Source organism: Micromys minutus (genome assembly GCF_963924665.1).
Source record: "Micromys minutus genome assembly, chromosome: 17".
NCBI classification, from domain to species: domain Eukaryota; kingdom Metazoa; phylum Chordata; class Mammalia; order Rodentia; family Muridae; genus Micromys; species Micromys minutus.
In genome coordinates, this window is record NC_137952.1 from 13,641,533 (window position 1) to 13,665,960 (window position 24,428).

At 36.3% G+C, this 24,428-nt stretch overlaps 1 protein-coding gene across 1 annotated transcript in view; it reads left to right on the forward strand.

The window, feature by feature from the left end:
* Positions 1–24,428, forward strand: part of CCDC73 (coiled-coil domain containing 73) — a gene marked incomplete at its 3' end in the record, with an annotated part of 100,861 nt that overhangs the window by 29,859 nt on the left and 46,574 nt on the right. Inside the window, exons 6-8 of the mRNA XM_080931507.1 lie at positions 9,922–9,960; positions 13,065–13,200; positions 13,443–13,522. Coding sequence (XP_080787633.1) covers positions 9,922–9,960; positions 13,065–13,200; positions 13,443–13,522 — 255 coding nt within the window. The remainder of the gene's footprint in view (positions 1–9,921; positions 9,961–13,064; positions 13,201–13,442; positions 13,523–24,428) is intronic.

The window sequence follows — 24,428 nt, forward strand, 5'->3', positions numbered from 1 at the left end:
CCCTCCATAGGACCTAGATTAACATCATGCACCACCATGCCTGCTTTGATTTGGGTATTTAATTTATCCCTTTGTTTAATTATTGCTATGAATAAGTTTATATTTTTATGACTTTGGGAATTTAAGTATGTCACCTATACTATGTCATCATCAAGTCAAAACATGTTCTTAGACCCAGGACATAGGTCTAGGGCATAGGGGAAGGGCATTACCACTCCAAGTTACCACTTGCTCATGCTTTATTCTGTTTATATATTCAATTTTATATTAGATCTTAATATTGTGAATTTATCTTTATAGCACAGCATGAGATATTTGTCATATTCCATATTTTCCAAATTGTTATACAGTTGTATTATATTCAGAGTCTCTTCAAGGTCTTAGGCAATTTTTATTTTGGACTTCTTTTGTTATTTTGAGATAACAAGGTATAGAAAAATTAAATACAAAATGTTGGTAAACGTTTAGACATTTTTAAGAAAAAGTAGAGAATGGGTTCTATGTCTTAGAAAGAATAAATGGGATCCTGGAAGATATTTATAATATAGTAAGGCAGTAGTTCTAAACCTCCCTAATGCCATGACCCCTTAATAGAGTTCCTCATCTTGTGGTGACCCCCCCAACCATGAAATTACTTTCATTGCTACTTCATAACTGTAGTTTTGCTATTATTATAAGTTGTAATATAAATATCAGTGTTTCCCGATGGTCTTATGCAACTTCTGTGAAAAAGTCATTTGACCTCCAAAGGGGTTGCAACCCATAAATTGAAAACTGCTATAGTAAGGAATTTTTGTTTGAACCACAACTGTAAGAAGTCAATGAATCTGCAGGGAGAGGCCAGCCTGTTCTACAAAGTGAGTCTAGGATAGCTAGTGCTCTGTTACACAGATAAACCCTATTTTAAACAAACAGACAAACAAAGAAACAAACAAAAAAGTGAATTAAAATTTAGAATGATTTGAGAAACTGATGTAGTATCAAAGGAGGTGTTAAGTCCTGATTCTACTGTATTCTTCAGTAGCACACTGGGCCTGTGGAGAAGGAGACACCATGATAGTGTATTGATTGTGATGTTTAGACGTTACCTACAAGCAAAGAATAGAGGACAATTGTAGTTACGGAAGACAACTGAATGCCTTTGCACTTGTCAGTACGAAGTAATTGTGTGGGAAGATGTTGATGCTGACACCCATCATTATTTTTTCAGTCAATGAAATGAAAGGTCCAGTTTCTACTTAAAATTTATATAACTGTGAGCCTTGTGATTCTTACCATACTGCAGCTTAAAATGATCCCAGTTAAAATGATCCCAGTTACCTCATAAAATTGCAAAGCTTTTGTAAGGCAAAGGATACTGTCAGTAGGACAAAGCGGCAACCAACAGATTGGGAAAAGATCCTTACCAATCTTACATCCAATAGAGTGCTAATATCCAATATATACAAAGAATTCAGAGACCCAAATAACCCTATTAAAAAATGGGGTAAAGAGCCTGCCCACCACCATCAGAACCTACAGAAGCCTGCAGATTGCTGAGCACCTAGAGAAGCCACAAGACTGCTCTCTCTCCTGAGCCCATGGGTAAGTCCACACTTTCTCTCCACTGACTATCAGGAGGGGCTGCCAAAAACTCTTGGGGGCACTGGTAGCATGGGAACAGACAGTTCTGACCCAAAGCTAGAGCCTGCCTACTGCCTTCAGAACTCACACCCTACCCACAGAGAGTTGAACACCCAGGAGCAATCTCCTTCCTGAGCCCACGGGCCCACGGACACATAGGAGAGACAAGCTCCAGACAGAGACAACAAGATCACCTATCATGAAAGACAATAAGCTGGCAAGTGGCAAACACAGGAACCTAAGACACAGAAAACAAAACAACCTGGCAATATCAGAACCCAGTTCTCCTACCACAGCAAATAGTGGCTAGATATAAAATCAAATCAGTAGGCTTCCACTACTCAAAGGACAAACATGCTGAGAAAGAAATTAGGGAAAAGATACCCTTCACAATAGTCACAAACAATATGAAATACCTTGGTGTGACCCTAAATAAGCAAGTGAAGGACCTGTCTGACAAGAACTTCAAATGTCTGAAGAAGGAAATTGAAGAAGATCTCAGAAGATGGAAAGATCTTCCTAACTCATGGACTGGAAGCATCAACATCGTAAAAATGGACATCTTACCAAAAGCAATCTACAGATTCAATGTAATTCCCATCAAAATTCCAACTCAATTCTTCATAGAATTGGAAAGAGCAATTTGCAAATTCATCTGGAATAACAAAAAACCTACAGTAGCACAATCTAATCTCAACAAGAAAACTTCTGTGGGAATCACTATCCCTGACCTCAAGCTTTATTACAAAGCAATTGTGTTAAAAGCCACATGGTACTGGTACAGAGATAGGCAGGTCAATAAATGGAACAGAATAGAAGATCCAGAAATGAACTCTCACATGTATGATTACTTGATCTTTGACAAAGGAGCTGAAAACATTCAATGGAAAAAGGGTAACCTCTTCAAGAAATGGTGTTGGTTCAACTGGCACTCAGCATGCAGAAGAATGAAAATAGATTGTTTCTTATCTCCTTGTATAAAGCTCAAGTGCAAGTGGATCAAAGATCTCCACATAAAACCAGGCACACTGAAAATATTAGAAGAGAAAGTGGGGAAGAGCTTAGAACACATATGCATAGGGGAAAATTTCCTGAACAGAACACCAATGGTTTATGCTCTAAGACCTAGAATCGACAAATGGGACCTCATGAAATTTCAAAGTTTCTGTAAGGCTAAGGACTCTGTCAAGAAGACAAAACGGCAGTCAACAGATTGGGAAAGGATTTTTACCAATCCTACATCTGATAGAGGGCTAATATCCAATATATATACAAAGAACTCAAGAAGTTGGACTACAGAGAATCAAACAATCCTAATAAAAAATGGGGTACAAAGCTAAACAAAGAATTCTGAACTAAGGAATATTGAATGGTTGAGAAGCACCTAAGGAAATGCTCCACATCTTTAGTCATTAGGGTAATGCAAATCAAAATTTGCATTCTAACTGAGATTCCATTTCACACCAGTTAGAATGGCTAAGATCAAAAATTCAGATGACAGCAGATGCTGGCGAGGATGTAGAGAAAGAGGAACACTTCTCCACTGTTGGTGGGTTTGTAAACTGGTACAACCACTTTGGAAATCAGTCTGGTGGTTTCTCAGAAAATTGAACATAGTACTACCTGAAGAGCCAGTTATTCCACTTCTGGGCATATACCCCAAAGATGCTCTAACATATAAGGCCACATGTTTTTAAATTTGTGGTCCAAACTTATATTTTTAATTTACTTTTGTTTTTATTTTGATATGTGTTCAAAGTACCATATTTTCCTACTAAAATATTTTCAGCAAGGTGTGTATTTATTCTTTTTAGATTGCTTTAGTTTTTTTTTTTAAATATATACACCACCTAACTATCTGGATATCGTAGAACATTTTCAAACAAAAGAAATTCTTTCATATGACTGACACTTAAATAGGTCTAAGGACTGGCTTTGACTTGATGGTGACATACCACAGGTGGCATCCTACACAGTACCTGATCTGTCAGACATGATGCATGGACAGAGTAGAGTAGTGAAAGGTACCTGTGAGTCCCACCTCCCTGACCCCAGCTTGAACTAACTTAGATGAAGCTCCTAATCAGGTCAGAATTTGACACAAACCCACACTGCACAGGCCTTTTAACACAGAGCAACTCCCCTTCCTCTTTACATTCTGGCTACTTCATTTTGTTTCTCTCTCGGGCCTTTCATAAGATTATACTTTACCAAAAATAATCAGATAGTGCCTTTTATTGTGGAGCTCAAAGCAGGAGGTTCTAACCACTGAGTTTCAAACCAGCTAAAACAGAAAATTAAACACCAAAAAAGAAGTTATTTTTATTGTAATAGATTATTTATTTGAATAATTTGAAATGTGTTCCATTTCAGTATAAGCATGTTACTTAGTTGAATTCAAAGAGAGGATTTACTTAACAAATCAGACTATCCTTATCAAAACATTATGTCCAAAGGACTAGATAATTTTACTGATGATTTTGTGGATTAATGGCTTCTTAGAGAATATTTCTTGAACTTTAAGTAAAATGAGGACATTGAACAGTAGTAGTGTTTTCCAAACAGGATCATTTCTGATGTGTAATCAACTGTGCCCATCCTTCTGTGTGGTAGGAGTGACTGAGAAGAGGGCTGGCTTCACTGCCACTCTAGAAGCATGGACAGGGGATAGATGGCCTGTGCTGAAGCCGGACTGCGGCTCCGAAGATAGGTGCCTTCCATGGCCCCCTTTCACTGCTGGTTCTATAGACAATAAGGCACGAATGATTCCGGCAGATCTGAAGTCATATTTAATGTTTCTTTCTGCTATTGAAATTTAATGGTCTTATGCCTCACACATAAGTCACATTGATAAAAGATAAGAGAATTTTTGGAGTTGTGAATATGTGTATGTATTGATCCATAGGTAACTCTCAGCCATTTGAATAACATTTTCATCAGGAGGACAGAGGACATGCAGCACAAAAGGTCCTAGACTGAAGGTGGAAAACACCCTCATCACCAAATGACGCTGGAGCAGTGGGGCATTCACTATATCAACATAGTGAAAGACAAGTCACAGACAGGAAGAAAATATTTACAAAAGGGACCTCCGACACAGACGGCTATCCATCACATACAGAGATACATATATGAAAAGTCAGTAAGAGAGAAGCAAGCAACCCAAATTTAAAAAATCACAGATCTTCATTAACCCTTACCAAAGACACATAGACAGGTGGCATGTACACACATGAAAAGATGGCCCACATCATATGCCATGAAGGAACTGCAAAGTAAAGTATCAAAAAGAATACTAGACTTTAATTGGAATAACCAAAATCCAGAACCCAGACACCAGCAAGTACTGTCAGGGATGGGTAGCAACAGGAATGTTCATTGCTGTGGAGACAATTTGACTGTTCCTTACAAAATTAAATATTCTTTTTCTTTAAATCAGAGGAGAAAAAAAGAGCACGGAATACTTTTTAACATAGCAGAAATACTTTCTGTAGTGCTGTTTGTCCAGCACATAGAATGTTCAAGAGTGAACCTGTTATAAACTGTAAACTTCAAGTGATAATGTGCATTGTAGGTTCTGCAATTGTAACAGGTACATAATTTGTGTGTGGGAGAGGAGGAGGAGAGGAGGGAGGAGAGAAAGGATGTTAATAGTTGGGAGGTTATTCATGTGTGAGAGCACAAAGTCTATGGAATATTTGTACTTTTCTCTGAATTATGCTATGAAATTGAATATATATATTTAAAAATCTTGAAGAGACCTACAGCTCTCTGAGAGAAATAATAATTTTATTTTCAAAATATGTACTATCCTCCCAATTTTAAATAATTCAAAGTATTTATTTTTGAGATATGAAACTAATATTTTTGATTTAAAAATGTAAATTGTGATGACTTCACGTTTTACCCTCCCCAATCGCCTTCATCTTTTCTCTTTTCCATCTTCTTAGGTGTGTTTTGAGTCTTCTTGCCCTACCTCACATGCCTTTCTCACACCCGTTTTCTCTCTGTGGACTTGCAATATTTTAAGCAGTTTCTTTACATTTATCTTCTATTTCACTATTTTTTCAACTATGTTTTATTTGTCAAATAACTTATCCATTAAGTTTTTCATTTTATAACTGCATTTCTGTTTTATGGAAGTTCAATTTAGTGCACTTTCAAATCTGCCTTTTTATAGTGTCTTATACTTTTGTCATGCTTTTTACTCTATCTTTTATGTCTTTAATCATATAAAAATAATTTTATATCTGAGATTTTTATCTCTTATCTTTAATTATTGGGGGTTAAGGCTTCCTGTTTGCAGTTTCTGCCTGCTGAGTTTCCCCCTTGGAGGTCCTTGTTTTTTGATGTGGTTCATAAATTTTAACTTGCTAGCCCTTCTTCACAGGAAGTACATTTTCTGGTGAAATTATGTCATATAATTCTTCCTACAGAATTCATTTATGATACTTCCTTTTTTTCTAAAGCTCGAAATGTTAGTGATAACCCCCGGTTGTGTTCAGGGAGTGTGTGCTGGGCCTTTATATGCTTAATGCTACACGTTTAGGGTTTCAGTTTTTTATGGGATAACTTATTTTGCAATAGAAATACAGTGAAAAACCAAGCTTCCTTGTGTTGGCATACTGAATGTTTTTTGCAACTAAGAACAGCTCATTGCACAATGCACTGGGCTGCATAGGATATTTTTCAGATAGCATATGATGTCCTGGCCTATCCCCCATGCCTCTCTCTGTTCTCTTGGTTCTCTTTATTTCCTCTTCGCTGTTCATGTTCCCCTTGTTTCACATCTTTAATGTCATATATATACATGTGATTTACATGATATGCATGTGACTTTATGCATCTACATAAAACTTACGAACCACAAATGAAAGGAAACCTATGGTATTTGTTTTTCTGAGACTGATTTAGTTTATTTAATATGATCATTTCCAGTTGTGTTAATTTTCCTGAAAACCACATAATTTAATTTTTATGGCTAAAAACTCTCTCTCTCTCTCTCTCTCTCTCTCTCTCTCTCTCTCTCTCTCTCTCTCTCTCTCTCCATCTATCTATCTATCTACACAGACACACAGGCATACATACACACCATATATTCTATATCCAGTCCTCTGTTGGCGGACACCTGGCTTTAGTCCATAACTTTGTGAACATGGGATTGCTGAAGTAAAAATTGATGTGCAAGTGTCACTGGGATATGTTTATGTGGGTCTTGTAGGGTGAATAATCAGTAGCTATATAGTGGGTTCATATGGTAGATACTGACATCCATAGTATCTGGATTAGTTCACATTCGTACAAATAGAGTGTAAATGTTACCCCTTTGTACTTATCCTTGGTGTGTGGGTGTGTGTGTGTGTTCTAGACAGGGTCTCATTGTGTAAATCTGGCTGGGTTGGAACTTGCCATATAGTCAAGGTGTTAGTCGTGAAGTCTCAGAGATCTGTTTCCTTTTGCCTTCTGAGTTTGTGGATTAACAATGTAAATTAACTATTAACCATACCTGAAATTGTTTGTTTTCTAAATAGCTGCCCTTCTGGCTGGTGTGGGATGCTATACTTTTGTGTTTCTGATAGTTAGCTAGATTGAACATTTTTATATTTTATTGGCCATTTGTACTTCATCTTTTCATTACTATTGGTTAATATTACTAGCATATTTATAGAATAGGTGATTAGATCTTTTGATAGTTTTTTTGTATAGTCTAGATATTAGTCCTTTTAAAGATACAAACCTAGCAAAGATTTTCTCCCAGTCTCAAGGCTGTCTCTTAATTCAGTCAATTGTTTCCTTTGCTGTATAGAAATGATTTAACTTTTTAGGACCCTGTCTGTCAGTAGAGATGAAGACTGGTTTTGTGCTTTTGTACACACTGTGTTCAGCCTCCTTGTGTTCTTCTGGCCTAGGCTGAGGATTTAAGTATGCTAATTATTTAGGAGAAAGTATACTACTGTTTTATGGATGTAGGGGTAATTTTTAGTCTTATATATGCCACATTTTATTTATATATTATTTATTTTATTTATACTTAATTTGGGTTTCAGTGTTATTCAGAAACAGATATATTTATGGTTGTTAAAAATACACATTATCTTTTCATGACAATTTAAAAAATTTTACTTTGTACTCCCTGATAATTTTATACATGTAAATAAAATAATTTTAGACATTATGCTTTTTTGTATAATTTATACAGTTCTCAAGCATGAACTTCGCAGATGACTAAGCATCATGTCGTAATGTCATACAGAGTAAATTATGCTTTCATTATTTGTATGAATGGCTGGCTGGTTACAATAACATACATTCCCAGCATCATTGCTGTTCACTCCTTGTGCTAACTTAAATCAGAGAAATTCTTTACAACAGCAGTTGGCCTATTTGCTTGAATCCTCATGAATTTGCAAAAATATAACCCCTGCCACAAATTACAAGGCTCAAAGTGATTTTCATTCTGTCATCTCTGAAGTTATCTTTGTTTTTGCTTTTTACTTTCTTCTTTCCCCATGAGCTTCTTAGTTCTTTGAAACAGAGAAACAAAAAGAGGTCATTGACCATGTTAAATACTTTGAACTTGTTGAAATATTCTTTCTTCTATTTCTAGCCTTTAATCAAAAGTTGCTGTTTCAGGAAGGTCTTTCCTGACCATGCAGTGAAATTGCTTTTCCTGATTTTTTTTTTTTTTAGCATTTATCAATATTTAAAATGTCAAATATTTTAACTTATGCACATTACTTAATGGTTTCTTCCTCACAGCAAAAGTGAGCAAACTTTTCTTGGGTCCACTGTTGTCACACTAATACATTAATACACTTTCCTTACAGGGGGCAAGCATTCAATATATACTTACACATAACCTATTCTGTTGAGGTCATGGCAGCTGTCTAAGGCATTTGTATCATAGACAATGTGAAAGTTATTTTTTTTCTTAAAGTTTAACAAATGTTAGTATATTGAAGAAAATGAGAATTCACATATGGCTGGTTAGAGTTTAACTTGGTCAGCTATTCTGGAGGAATAAGTGACTTTTTTAATAAAGATAAAAATGTATCCAGTGTGAGCTGGTCTGCCAGAAAAATATGAAAAAACAGAGTGACATTTGGTTAAGGGGAGGCTCAGAGGTGAAGGGCTTTTGTTGCTGACTAAAAACAGAGAAACAGTACACATCATCTCCAGTCCCAGGGATTTGGAGATCATGCAGCAGAAACAGAAAAAGGCAAACGAAGAAGACATTAAACCCCAGTTGCTCTGCACCCTTCACCTGTGTGCCAGACACCAGTGTCTTCCTGTAGTGCTCACAGGTCCAGGCACTGATAACCTCCCTCCCTCCCTGGGCCCTGAGTCTGTAGTGGCTCCCTTCATGCTCCTTCCCTTCCAGTAGCTTCTCTGTTTCTGAGCATTCCTGGGAGTGAGGGGCTGACCTCTTCTGAGTCCTACGTATTAAAGTAGCTTTGTAATTTCTTTAAAGAATAAACTTTAGGAATTATGCTTTTTGAAGTGTATTCTACTGAAATGATTAACTACAGAATTCAAATATAAGTATATTCCAGAATAATTCAGAATGCTAAAAAGCTGAAAACTAGGCAAACCTATAAACCTGAGAGGGATTAGGTAAATTCTGGTGAAGGTAAATGTTGGAATACAATGTTTTATATAGCCAGGATGGGCTATCAGAGTCCCATAGAATAGGACGTAGATTGCCATCATACCATATCAACTTTACTGGAGCTCTGGAAGAGCTAGAGTATTCAGGACTCACTGAGGGTCCTGAGATTATTTTTTTTTTTTTTACTGAAAATAATTTTTATTTCTGTGTTTATTTGTTCTTTCATATTTCTTCCAGTGAACAGTTAATGTGAAATGTCAAACACTACCAGCCATTGTTTATCACATTTTTAAAAAGAAGTTATCATTCTTTAACATGGTGTGGTACTTAACATAGTGTTTACTGGCTGTGTACTACAGAGATGTGTTTCATTTATGCTGTATACCAGGAATATATGTAGTGAGAGTAAATATATGTTAACAAAGTCAATGAATATATTTATTGATGCAAGATCTCAACTATGTAATTGAGGTTGATCTTGGTTTTACTTTCAAGTGCTGTGCTTATAGGCACAAGAAACCATACTGGCTTAGGTGTACTGATGTTGTAAGAATTACTATTAAAAATTGAAAAAAAAATCACTAAATACTGTAGTAAGACATAAAGGCCATGTTTATAGCATGCAGTTTGGTGTCAGAAGAAATTTTATAATAAAGAATTTTAATAGAAAAATTTCTCCATTTTCCCAGGTTTCTCAATATTCTTTACAGAAGAAAGTGAGTGAAATGGTAAGAAAATTACACACTTTTACAACTTGGAGCAGTACACAAGATAGATCGTAGTATTTTAATGTAATTTGATAATTTAAGTTAAAAAAAGAGTATTTCCTACTAGATATTGTTATAGTTTAAAAGACTACCACAATCTCAAAGACATTATAGCTTAGATAAATTTAATAAACTTATTAAAAATTAGTATTTATTTTTCAGAATAGCATATCATGGAATACTTATTTTAATATTCCCCTTCGTAGTTGTATTTGATTCAGCAAGAAGTGTGTGTGTGTGTGTGTGTGTGTGTGTGTGTGTGTGTGTGTGTGTGTGTGTGTGTGTGTAGGTTTGTATCTACTTATTTGAACAGAATTGTCACTGAATCTACTTAAAGCTTCAGAAGGCTTCCTGGGTGGGCTTATGCTATTCTAGTCTTTATTCTTTGGAATAGACTATAAAGCAAGTAAAATTAATTTTTGAGTGTACTTTACTATCACATAGATTGAACAGCATCTTAAATATTTTGCTTCTTGAAAATGTTTTGAGCTGTTAAAAATGAAAGAGCTCATAGAAAGATTTTTAGGCTCGAATGAAAGATGTGAAGGTTCTGTTGCTATTCAACTGGAGAGAATAAAGATAATATTGTCAGACGATTTTAGATGATTTTAATTAAGAAGCTGAAAAACTAGATTCCAGCTTAGCTGTAAGTACCATGACATTTGTGCTGAAAGTCATCTTCAACGCTACAGTGGTTTTACACAAAATATAGAGAAATTGAATAAAGTGCCCTTCGACCTGGGAGATAAGGCTACAAGTGAAGGTTCAAAGGCCATATAAAATGTATTTTATTTTATTCCAGTTTAAAATTTCATTAAACAGATATTCATAATCTTAAAAAATGGAGATATCTCCAAGTTTTTTGTTAGTGTGTGATAAGTCATATTTTTTCTTGAAAGTTGAAAGCATTGTATCACTTGTCATTAACATTATTTTATTTTGAGTATTTCTAATATTTTATGCCCATTCAGAGCAATACTTTTATGTTAAAGTTAAAAATTTGTATTTTCCAAACATTCTTATATGTATTTGTCTTATGATTCTTAATTTAGCATCCTATTATTCTCAAATAATTCATATGACTTTTTACAATTCGAACTTACTCTTCTTTTATGAGAGCAGTACCTTGTCTTCCATCCTCTTTAGCACTATGGTGAGCCAGGTGACAAGACAGACACCCAGTAGTGTCCAGCCACAGCTAGTACAACAGCAGTGTCCTACAACAAATAATTGTAAATAGTATTGAGAGTGTTCAAAGATGTCTGTGACTCTCTAGAGGCAAGCATGTAACTCCTAGTAAATGCTAGTCTCCAGGAGCTAAAGGTATTTACTTCCTTGTAAAGGTGGATTGTAACAATAAAGATTTGTCCCTACAGAAATTAACATATTACGGATCAAAATACTTTTTGTATATTTCATCATTACTAATAAGAATGCAGCAAGATACTTTGATTGGAGAGCAAATTTGGAACATGAAATTACCCATTACAACAAGTTGGTCACTACAGAAAAATCGTATTCAGGTGGTACGAAGTAACTGATGTTGTGAATAATTAAAGTTACAGATAACTGTCATGACCATAACTATTGTCTGCTTAATGGAGTAAAACCTTGTCCAATGATCTTTAAGCTATGTTTAGCTTCTCTTTTGTATATTATTCTCCTTTAAGGAAAGACTTAGAGGAAAGATGCCTTTGTCAAATTAAAACCAAGTTTCAGTGTTGAGGGTTTTGATGTACTTTGATGACAGAAGATTTTCTTTCAGAATAAAATGTTTTATTTTATATTGCTGGCCTGTATATATTTGAGCCTGTGTAGTGTGCATGCCTCATGCCCATAGGTTTAAATGGCCATAAATGGCCCAGAGAGCTATAGGTGCCTGTGGGATTAGAAATTTTAATAGTGTGCTGGAAAGATGGCTTAGTGGTTAAGAGCACTGACTGCTCTTCTAGAGGCCCTGAGTTCAAATATCCTAGCAACCACATGGTGGCTCACAACCATCTGTAATAAGATCTGATGCCCTCTTCTGGTGTGTTTGAGGACAGATACAATACTTATATATAATAAATAAATAAATTTTTTTAAAAAAGAAATTTTAGTAGTATTTATTTATCATGCCTATTGAATAAATTGCCATATCTAAAAAGCAGAATTATATCATGCAAATCAATGAAACTTCATTTTTCTTGAATTCTATTTTGGCTTCAAGCAAAGGATTTTTGGAATGAGTATATTACAGTTTAACATACATGGAGCTTTATGAATAGGAAGTGCCTGGGAAGGGAATCTCCAAACTTTGTTGTATTTTTTTTGCCAACAAGATTATTAACTTTTATAGATGTTGAGCACCTACTTACTACTTTTAAATTAATATGCAATAGACAGTGTTCTCTTAAAGGTTATATAATTATGGATTTCAGGTGAAAATGTTTTTGACCTGAAAACATTTTATTAGAATCCAGTGAAATTATTTAAAAAAATTTTATATATCTGCTAAGAATTAGTATAAATCTCTTAAGTGAGGAATTAATGATATTTAGATATTGTTGATTGTTTTCTGTTGTTTAGTAGTTGATAATAGTAACCCCCCAAGTAATGTAAATTTATATAAATTTGTAGGTTTAACCCTTCTGATTAGGATACAACTTTTACCAATTATATCTCCACTATTAGTACATTTTCTATGATGTTATATTTCTTCCTGTTACTGCAAAGTATTGTTCTTGGTCATTCCAGTTTTTATTACATTCTTGCTTCATGTGGTAGGGGGGATGGGTGGGTGGAGCATGTACTTACTTAGAGAGCAGAAGAAAACTTTGAGAGCTGATTCTTTCTTTCCATGTGGGTTCTGGAGACTGAAACTGTTCATCAAGATGGTAGTAAGTGCCTTTACCTGCTGACTCATTTGTCTTGCTCTTTTCACTCTATTTTAAAACAATTAATGACTGTATTTTACATGTACTGTGATATGCACATGCAAGGCAGAGGACAGCTATCAGAAGTTGTTATGCATGTATGTGTATGCTTATTTTATATGTATAACTTTAAATTACTTTTCAAAATAGGAACAAAAGGCTCATTTACACCATCTAGCTAAAGAAGATTATCACAAGCAACTTAATGAAATTGAAAAATACTATGTTACAATAACAAATCAGTTTGGATTGGTGAGAGAGAATCATGTAAAGTTAGAACAAAATGGTAGGTGCTATCTTATCTAAGTTTTATGTTTAGTGGGGAATATTTAAGTGGAATTTCTTATTAGTAGTAAATTGAACTTACCTGATACTAACGGTAATAAATGGCAGTGTAATGAAAATTCAATTAAGTTACAATTCTACATTGCATTGGGTCTGTTCATGTCCATATTAGTGATACTATCTTTGAAATACATAAATATCTTTCAACTTACATAAACCATTCTTAATATTTTTATGTTACAGTACAAGAAGCAATACAGTTAAACAAAAGACTCTCCACTTTAAATGAAAAACAAGAATCTGAAATTCACAGTTTAAAGAAGGTATAATTGACGTATTATGCAAAAATAAAAACTATAGTCTAAGATCACTGGTCTTATGGAATATTATTAGAAAACAGTTGAGTTTTTTTGTGAAAGTTAGCAAAATATAAATTCATAAGTGTTAGGTATGATTCTTGCAAATACAATGGATGATTTTTTTTTTGGTTCATTCAAAATATTTTTTCAACTTACCATCAGAGACATACATTCTTGGGGAAATAGAAATAGTCTATAAAAATTTACTGTATCAGTTTGATAGTATGCTTGTTTTTTTCCCTTTCTTTTGTTCTTTTTTTTAAGTAACTTGTATGTATTAGGTAATTTGCGACACTGAATATAACTACGAAGAATATAAAATATATTTCCACTTTAATTAAGTTTATAGTATGCTTCAATTCATTTTTCTGTTGATGTGATAAAATGTTTCTATAAAAGTGCATTAAGGGGAAAGGGGGGTTTATTTTGGCTCACAATTCCAGTTACCCTCAGTTACTTTTGGTAGGGAGGTCAAGGTGGTAGAAGCTTGAAACATTTGGTCACATCATAACTACAATGAGAAATCAACCAAGATGAAAGCTTGCTGTTACTCAGCTTCCTTTCTTTGCATATACAATCAAGGATCCAAGCCAAAGGAATGGAGCCACCCACAGTAGACAGGTCTTCTCAACTTATTTAACCCAATCAAAGTAATATCCCCAAAGCATAGCTAGAGTTGTGTCTCCCAGATGACTCTAATTCTCAACAAATTGATATCCTGGGATCGTCATTACAATTTAGGGTTCTCCCCTAGAGCATCATGTAATGGCTCCTCAAGACCTCTTTGCAAGGACTCTTAACTGTCACACATTGCCTGGTCTCAGCACTGTCTAGAACCATGCCCCCTTTAATTTTGTATCATTCAGGCCTACAAAATAAGTACCACTTGAATAATGCTGTCAAGTTCTGCTGCCGGATGGAGATGTATCTTGTCCTCCATGGATCACAACTCTAGCAGCTTCTGTGTGCTAACCCTTGGGAAACATTCACCTAGGCAACTGCTTTAGAGGAATAGGGAAATGAACATACTCTCTTGACAACATTTAGTTCAGCCTCTCTTCTTTCAAATAAGTTTGTATTTCCACAAGTTGGAGCCTTTGAGAGTAGGTTGTTGTCCTTAGGACACTGTTCCTATTGTATGCAGAACAGGAGGATTTTTCTCCAATAGTGTTCAGCTCTTTAGCAATTACAGAATCAGTATGTTGATATCCACAAAGTAACATTCTGATTGTTTGATTGATATTGTGCTGAATCTATAGACTAAGTTAAGAGAACTTGATATCCTGTCAATATTGTCTTCCTGTCCTGAAACCTGGATCATCTTTCCATTTACTTAGTTTTATCACAAGTCTTTTTTTTTGGGGGGGGTCTCTTAGTAGATATTAAAATATACCAATATAGTGAGTTTCATGAGGACATTTTGTATTTGTTTTGCAAGACAGGTTTTGTCTGTGTAACAGTGTTAGCTGTCCTGGACTTGCTTTTATAGACCAGATTGGCCTCAAACTTACAGAGCTCTGCCTGCCTCTGTCTCCTGGGTGCTTATTAGGACACTTTAATGCTTGTACATGGTGTATTTTGAATATACTCAGCCCCTCTTGTTTGCATCACTGATAATCTTTTTCTCAAAAAATCTCCCTTTCCTTTCTTTTTTTTTTTTTCACTGACTGAGTTTCATTAGGGCTGCTTATAGGAGAAACATGGGCATCTTACCAGTAGTTACACCATAGAAGAAGATATCTATTCTTCCTCCAACAACCATTAATTGCCTGTAAATTCTCAGGTAGAGTCAGAACCTTGTAAATTCTTCCTCTTTTCCATGATAGGATGCTGATGGCTCCAGAATTGTGCAGGTAATCATCATAGCTTCTATAAGTTCAGCAGTGGAACTGCTGTCTTATGTAGGGAGCCATTGTTTCACATTATTTCCTGCCCTTCTTGAGCAGTCACATTCCTTCTACTCGTTCTCCATGATGTTCCTTGAACCTCAGCAGAGGTGATATAGATGACCTATTTATAGCCCAGTACTAATCTTGTACTTTCATTTCTTTGGCCAGTTATACACTGTAGAAAGACGCTTCTCTGACCAGAGCTAACAGCAGCACTAAAGTGTATGCACATAAACATAGTTATTTTAGAAGGCAGCTTGCCCAGTTAGCAAAACAGCAGCAACACCATAAGGTCTGTGACCTCTCCAACCATGTGCTTTTGATGGCCTTATAGTACCAGCTATGAATTCCCTCTTCTGGAGCAGGCCCCAACTCCAATCAGGAATGGTTAGTTACTTTGGAAACAGACTAGCCACTATTGCACCAGTGTATACTCATTGCCTGGCCAGTTGATAATGGTACATGGAGGGCCATACTGAGTAGTTTTATATCAACTTGACATACCTAGAGTCCTTTTTGAAGAGGGAATTTCAATTGAGAAAATGCCCCCACTACATTGATTTGTAGGTAAGCATTTTCTTAATTTTTGATTGATATGGGAAGGCCCAGCTCACTGTGGGTGGTGCTGCCCCCGGGCTGATGGTCCTGGGTGCTATAGAAAAGCAAGTTGAGCAAGCCAATTTACAGCAACCATCCATTGCCTTTGACCTGTTCCTGCCTTCAGGTTCCTGCCCCTACTTTCTGCCCTAACTCCCTTGGATGATGGAATACATCCTTTTTTCCCCATGCTGCTTAGTTCTTTAGCATTCTGTCCTTTTTACTCTCTCTTCTTTTGTTCTGTTCTCCAGCTCACATGTATTTCTGCAGTATGTCCAGACTACTGAGTCCAAAGGAGTGGTTCTCCTGGTACTCTTCCTTTCCTTGTGTTGAGAACATTGACTTGCTCTCTATTTTTAAATTAAAATGTTTTTAATAAAAATTTTAATATATTTGATTACTGTTCTCCCTCCAATTCTTTCTATTTTTCTCAAAGTCCAAACACATTCTTTCTTTCATTAGAATATAAACAGACATCTAAAAAAATACCAAAATAAGATAAAACAAGTCAAAACAAAGAAAAAACAAAAAGAGCTAGAGGAAAGAATACAGATACTGAGACAAATACATTTATACAGACAGAAAACTCATAATAACAAAATCAGAAACTATAATATATAAGCAAACTGTAAGATTAAAAAGAAAATGCCCAGTCAGAGCATTATAAGATAAAATAAAACAAGAGAAATCAAAACAACAAAGAAAAACCCACTCTCCCAAACAAAACAAAATCAAACACAGATAAACAAGCAAACAACTCCAAAAAAAAAAAAAAAAAAATTACCAGTGGGTTTATTTTATGCTGGTCGTCTGGGCATGCTAGTAAACTAACTAGCACTAGTATAGTTTGTGCACCCAGTGAGACTACATTGGAAAAACTTTCTGAGCAGTTATCAGTGGGAAATAGCTTCTGGTTTAGGGATGGAAACTTTTGTCTACTTCCCGTCTCAGTGTGGGATCCCGAGTGGCTTAGACTTATTTATGTGTGCTGCCCGTCTCTGGGTTTACATGTGCATCAGTCCTGTGTGTCTAGACCTTGTTTCCTTCCTCTCATTCATCTCCACTGCTCTTAGAATTTTTTCACCTCCTCATCCAGGGAGCTGTTCTCTGAGGCCTGAGGGGAGGAATTTAATGGAGGCATCCCATTTAAGACAGTGTCCTAAAGTCTCTCCACTTTGCACATTGTCTAGTTGTGGGTCCTCTATATTTCCATCTACTACAGGAAGAAGCTTCTCTGATGATGGCTGAGCAAGATACTGATCTACTAGTATAGTAGAATGTCATTAAGAGTTGTTTTATTGCTATATTAAGAGTTGTTTAATTGCTATATTCTGAACACAATAGTATTTGGTTTTCCTTTAGGCTGATGGCCTATCTAGTCTCAGGTACTTAACCAGCTGGGGTATATGTTAAAATAAAATTTTAATTTATTTTTATAATTTTTTAAAACAAAATAGAATTACATCAATTATCCTTTCTCGTCCCCCTTCTGACCCCTTCTTGCCCACTTCCATTCTCAAATTGATGTAGCTTTTCTTTAATTATTATTGTTGCATGCATAAATATAACCTAATAAGTTTTATCATGGCATAATCATACATATGTGTCATTATTTTTTGTTCTTTTTCTTTCCCCTTCCCCCTCTCTGTGTCCCTCCCTCTTTTGGCTAGTTCCCTTCTTCCAGCTAGTCCCTATTACATATGGTCCATGCCCCTGTTTCTTATTTCTCTTAGGGCTTATCTTTCACTCTCACCACAGTTAATTTAGGATGTATTTAAATTGACATCCAAGGTTCACATGTTTCTTAATTTCATTTGTCAATTTCTGGGATAATTTCCTCTTTACTGGAGTCCTATCCACCCCCTTCCCCCCAAAAAACTTTACCTATACCTACATCTTGGAGTGTTTTTACTATATCTTACATTAAGGTCCTTTGTCTATTTTGAATTGATTTTAGTATGGGGTGAAAGCCTAGTTTTAGAGTTCTGTATGTGGAAATTTAGTTTCTCTAATTTGTTAATAAGAGTCTCTTTTCTCCAATGTACATTTTGATAGTTTTGTTTTTTTAAAAAGGTGTTTGTACTTGTATTTTTATTTCTGGGTTCTCTATTCAATTTCCTTGGTCTACATGTCTGTTTGTGTGCCTGGCCATGCATGCTGTTTTCTCTGCTTTGTCTCTGTTTGGTACCTCCAGCATTACTCTCTGCTAAGCTCTCTTTAGTCACTTGAGTCTTTTGTGCTTCCATATGAATTCAGTGGGTTTAAAAAAATTCTCTGGAGGAAGCTACGGATATTTCTATGGGGATTGCATTGAATCTGTAGATTGTGTTTAGTGATATAGACATTATCACAACTTTAAGTCTGTCTATGAGTATGTGAATGTTCTTTTTTAATATTTTTCTTCAGAGTCTTCAAGTTTTCATTGTAGAAGCATTTTTCAGCTCCTTAAAATATTATCTTTAATCTTTTTTTACAGTTCAGTTTTTATCATCCTCCTGCTACGCCCTCTGAGAGTTCCTCATCCTATGCCCCCTCCTGTGTCTTCAAGAGGATGTCCCCACCCCACCCTACCCAAACCCACCCCAACAAGATTCTCCACTCCCTGACACCTCAAATCTCTCAAGGGTTAGGTGCGTATTCTCTCACTGAGGCCAGACCAGGCAGTCCTCTTCTGTATGTGTTGGGGGCCTCATATCAGCTGGTATATGCTGCCTGGTTGGGGGCTCACTGTCTGAGACATCTCAGCGGTTTAGGTTAGTTGAGACAGCTGGTCTTCCTATGGGGTCACTCTCCTTCTCAACTTCTTCCAGCCTTTCTCTAATTCAGACACAGGGGTCCTCGACTTCAGTCCTTGGTTGGGTGTAAATATCTGTGTTTGTCTCAATCAGCTGCTTGTTGGGCTTCTGGGAGGGCAGCCATGCTAGGCTCTTGTCTGTAAGCACACCATAGCATCAGTAATAGTGTCATGCCTTGGAGTCTCCCCTTGAGATGGATCCCAAGATGGGCCTGTCACTGAACCTCCTTTCTCCGTTTCCTCCATTTTTGTCCCTGCAGTTCTTTTAGTCAAGAACAATTCTGAGCCAGAGTTTTTTATTTTTTTAAACTTTATTTTAAAAAACAAAGATAAAAGAAAATAATTTTAAACATTTTTGCATAAATATATACAAATACAATTGTGTCAGTGCTTGGCTTTTTATTTTTTTCTTTTTTTTTAAGGTTTGATACTCTGCATTAAGGTCTTACTAGTTACAATAAGCAAAAAGTACATGTAAAATAGGATGTAACCTGGAATTAGTCAACGTTTTCTTGGTGTGTAAGGATTGAGCATGACTTTTTTTTTTTGTTTGTTTTTTGTTTTGTTTTTGTTTTCTTTATTTCTTGGACTTCATACAGTCTGTGAGTTGTTTCTGGGGCAGTCCGAACCTCTGGGGTTAGCATCCCAATATCAGTGACTGCATATTATGTCTGTTCTTTTGTGACTGGGTTATCTCACTCAGGATGATATTCTCTAGATGCAACCATTTTCTTAAGAATTTGGTTAAGTCATTGTTTCTGATGGCTGAGTAGTACTCCATTGTGTAAATGTACCACAATTTTTGTATCCATTCATCTACTGAAGGACATTTGGGTTCTTTCCAGCTTCTGGCTATTATAAATAGAGCTGCTAAGAACATTGTGGTGCATGTATCTTTGTTGTATATTGGAGTGTCTCTGGGGTATATGCCCAGAAGTGGAATAGCTGGGTCTTCAGGTAGTACTAAGTCCAATTTTCTGAGGAATCGCCAGACTGATTTCCAGAGGGGTTGTATCAGTTTACAACCCCACCAACAGTGGAGAAGTGTTCCTCTTTCTCCACAACCTCGCCAGCATCTGCTGTCATCTGAGTCTTGGATCTTGGCCAATCTGACTGGTATGAGGTGGAATCTCAGGGTTGTTTTGATTTGCATTTCCCTGATGGCTAAGGATGTCGAGCACTTCCTTAGATGTTTCTCAGCCATTTGATATTCCTCAATTGAGAATGTTTTGTTAAGCTCTGTACCCCATTTTTTAATAGGGCTGTTTGATTCTCTGGTGTCTAGCTTTTTGAGTTCTTTGTATACCTTGGATATTAGGCCTCTATCTGATGTGGAGTTGGTAAAGATCTTTTCCCATTCTGTTGGCTGCCGTTTTGTTTTCTTGACAATGTCCTTCGCCTTACAAAAACTTTGCAATCTCATTAAGTCCCATTTGTTAATCTTTGACCTTAGAGTTTAAGCCATTGGTGTTTTGTTCAGAAAATTTTCTCCTGTGCCTATGTGTTCTAAGGTTTTCCCTATTTTCTCATCTAATAGTTTCAGTGTATCTGGTTTAATGTGGAGATCTTTGATCCACTTACACTTGAGCTTTGTACAAGGAGATAAGAAAGGGTCTATTTTCATTCTTTTGCATGCTGAGTGCCAGTTGGACCAGCACCATTTGTTGAATAGACTGTCTTTTTTCCATTGAATGTTTACATTTCCTTTGTCAAAAATCAGGTTACCATATACGTGAGGGCTTATTTCTGGATCTTCTATTCTATTCCATTGATCCACGTGCCTATTTCTGTACCAGTACCATGCAGTTTTAGCACAATTGCCTTGTAATATAGCTTGAGGTCAGGGATAGTGATTCTCGCAGATGTTTTCTTGTTGTTGAGGATGGATTTCGCTATTCTAGGTCTTTTGTTATTCTAGATGAAATTGCACATTGATCTTTCTAACTCAATGAAGAACTGGGTTGGAATTTTGATGGGGATTGCATTGAATCTGTAGATCGCTTTTGGTAGGATGGCCATTTTTAAGATGTTGATTTTTCCAATCCATGAGCATGGGAGATCTTTTCATTTTCTGAGATCTTCCTCGATTTCCTTCTTTAGAGGTTTGAAGTTCTTGTCATACACGTCCTTCACTTGCTTAGTTAGAGTCACACCAAGGTATTTCATAGTTTTTGTGACTATTGTGAAGGGTATCTTTTCCCTAATTTCTTTCTCCACATGTTTGTCCTTTGAATATAGGAAGGCTACTGATTTGTTTGAGTTTATTTTGTATCCAGCCACTTTGCTGAACTTGTTTATCAGCTGTAGGAGTTCTCTCGTGGAATTTGTTGGGTCACTTAAGTACACTATCATGTCATCGGCAAAGAGTGATGTTTTTACTTCTTCCTTTCCGATTTGTATCCCCTTGATCTCCTTTTGCTGTCTAATTGCTCCAGCCAGGACTTCCAGTACTATGTTGAATAGGTAGGGGGAGAGTGGGCAGCCTTGTCGAGTCCCTGATTTTAGTGGGATTGCTTCAAGTTTCCCACTGTTAAGTTTGATGTTGGCTGTTGGTTTGCTGTATATAGCTTTTATTATGTTTAGGTATGGACCTTGGATTCCTGTTCTTTCCAGGACTTTTAACATGAAGGGGTGTTGCATTTTGTCAAATGCTTTCTCACCATCTAGTGAGATGACCATGTGATTTTGTTCTTTGAGTTTGTTTATATGGTGGATTACATTGATGGATTTCCTTATATTAAACCATCCCTGCATCCCAGGGATGAAGCCTACTTGGTCATGGTGAATGATCGTTTTGATGTGTTCTTGGATTCACTTTGCAAAGATTTTGTTGAGTATTTTTGCATCAATGTTCATAAGTGAGATTGGTCTGAAGTTCTCTTTCCTTGTAGGGTCTTTGTGTGGTTTAGGAATGAGGGTTATTGTAGCTTCAAAAAATGAGTTAGGTAGTATTCCATCTGATTCTATCTTGTGGAATAGTTTGGAGAGTATTGGTGTTATGTCCGAAATAAATATCTGATAAAATTCTGCACTGAACCCATCTGGACCTGGGCTTTTTTTGGTTGGGAGGCTTTTGATGACTTCTATTTCTTTAGGTGTTATGGGATTATTTAGCTGGTTTACCTGGTCCTGGTTTAACTTTAGGATCTTGTATCTGTCTAGGAATTCATCCATTTCCTCCAGATTTTCCAACTTTGTGGAGTATAGGCTTTTGTAGTAGGATCTGATGATTTGTTGAATTTCCTCAGTTTCAGTTGTTATGTCTCCACTTTCCTTTCTGATTTTGTTAATTTGTATACTCTCTCTTTGCCCTCTAGTTAGTCTGGCTAGGGGTTTATCAATCTTGTTGATTTTCTCAAAGAACCAGCTCTTGGTTTTGTTGATTCTTTCCATGGTTCTTTTTGTTTCTATTTTGTCTATTTCTGCCCTAATTTTGATTATTTCTTGCCTTCTACTCCTCTTGGGTGTATCTGCTTCCTTTTGTTCTAGAGCTTTTAGCTGTGCTGTCAAGTTGCTGATGTAAGCTCTCTCCATTTTCTTTTTGGAAGCGCTCAGGGCCATGAGTTTTCCTCTTAGTACTGCTTTCATTGTATCCCATAGGTTTGGGTATGTTGTGTTTTCATTTTCATTGAATTCTAGAAAATTCTTAATTTCTTTCTTTATTTCTTCTTTGACCCTGCTATTGTTTAACAGAGCGTTGTTTAGTTTCCATGTCTATGTGGGCTTTTTGTTGTCTTTGTTGTTGTTAAAGACCAGCCGTAGACCGGTGATCTGAGAGGATGCATGGGAGTATTTCAATCTTCTTATATCAATTGAGGCTCGTTTTGTGTCCAATTATGTGGTCAATTTTCAAGAAGGTGCTATGGGGTGCTGAGAAGAAGGTGTATTCTTTTACTTTAGGATGATATGTTCTGTAGATATCTATTAATTCCAGTTGGTTCAGAGTCTCTGCTAGTTTTACAGTGTCCTTGTTCAGTTTCTGTTTCCATGATCTGCCCATTGGTGAGAGTGGGGTGTTAACGTCTCTCACTATTATTGTGTGGGGTGAAATGTATTTTTTGAGCTTTATTAGGGTTTCTTTTATGAATGTGGGTGTTTTTGTATTTGGAGCATATATGTTAATGATTGAGAGTTCCTCTTGATAGATTTCCCCTGTTATGAGTAAAAAGTGTCCTTCTTTATCTTTGTTGATAACTTTTGGCTTGAAATTTACTTTATTTGATATTAGAATAGCCACTCCAGCTTGCTTCCTGGGGCTGTTTGCTTGGAAGTTTTTTTCCCAACCTTTTACTCTGAGATAGTGTCTGTCTTTGTCTCTGAGATGAGTTTCCTGTATGCAGCAAAAGGCTGGATTTTGTTTATGTATCCAGTCTGATAGCCTATGTCTCTTTATTGGGGAGTTGAGACCATTTATGTTAATAGATATCAAGGAATAGTTGTTTCTGTTTCCTGCTATTATTGCTTTTGTAGGTTGAGTTGTGCCTGTGTCTCTTTCTTCTTTTGGTTTTCTTTCTTAGGAGTTTTCTTGTTTTTACTAGGATGTAGTTCCCCTCATTGTATTGGGTTTTCCACCTATAATTCGTTGTAGTGCTGGGTTTGTGGTCAGATATTGTGTAAATTTAGATTTGTCTTGAAATATCTTTATCTCTCCATCTATGGTGCTTGATAGTTTTGCTGGGTATAGCAGCTTGGGCTGGCACTTGTGCTCTCTTAGGGTCTGCATGATGTCTGTCCAGGCTCTTCTAGCTTTCATAGTCTCTGTTGAGAAATCGGGTGTGATTTTGAGTGGTCTGCCTTTATATGTTACCTGACCTTTTCCCCTTACTGCTTTTAGTATTCTTTCTTTGCTTTGGGCACTTGGTGTTTTTGACTATTATGTGTCGGGAGGAATTTCTTTTCTGGTCCAACCTATTTGGAGTTCTTAAGGCTTCTTTTATGCTCGTGGTCATCTCATTCTTAAGGATAGGAAAGTTTTCTTCTACAGTTTTGTTGAAGATATTTACTGTGCCTCTTAGTTGATATTCTTTTCCCTCTTTTATTCCTATTATCCTTAGGTTTGGTCTTCTCATTGTGTCCTGGATCTCCTGGACATTTTGGGTTAGGAGCTTTTTGGTTTTTGCATCTTCTCTGGCTGTTTTGTCTATGGTTACAATGTTGTCTTCGGTCCCCAAGATTCTCTCTTCCATCTCTTGTGGTCTATTGGAAATGCTTACTTCTGTGACTCCTGATTTCTTTTTTAGGTGTTCTACCTCTAGGGTTATCTCTTTTAGTGTTTTCTTTATTGTGTCAATTTCCATTTTAAATTCCTTCTTCCATTCCTTCATCTCTTTGGTTCTGTTTTCCTCTAGTTCTTTGAGTTCTTTGAGTGATTTTCTTGTTTCCTCTTTAAAAGCTTCTGATTCTTTTTGCTTTTCCTCCCGTTCTTGTTTAAGGATCTCTATCATCGTCTTGAGGTATGATTTTAGGTCTACGTCTTCTTTTTCTGGAGTGTTTGGCATTCCAATGTTTGCTGTGATGGGAGAACTGGGTACTGGTGTTGCCAGGTTGTCTTGGTTTCCTTGGGATATGCTCTTTCGCTTTCCTCTTGCCA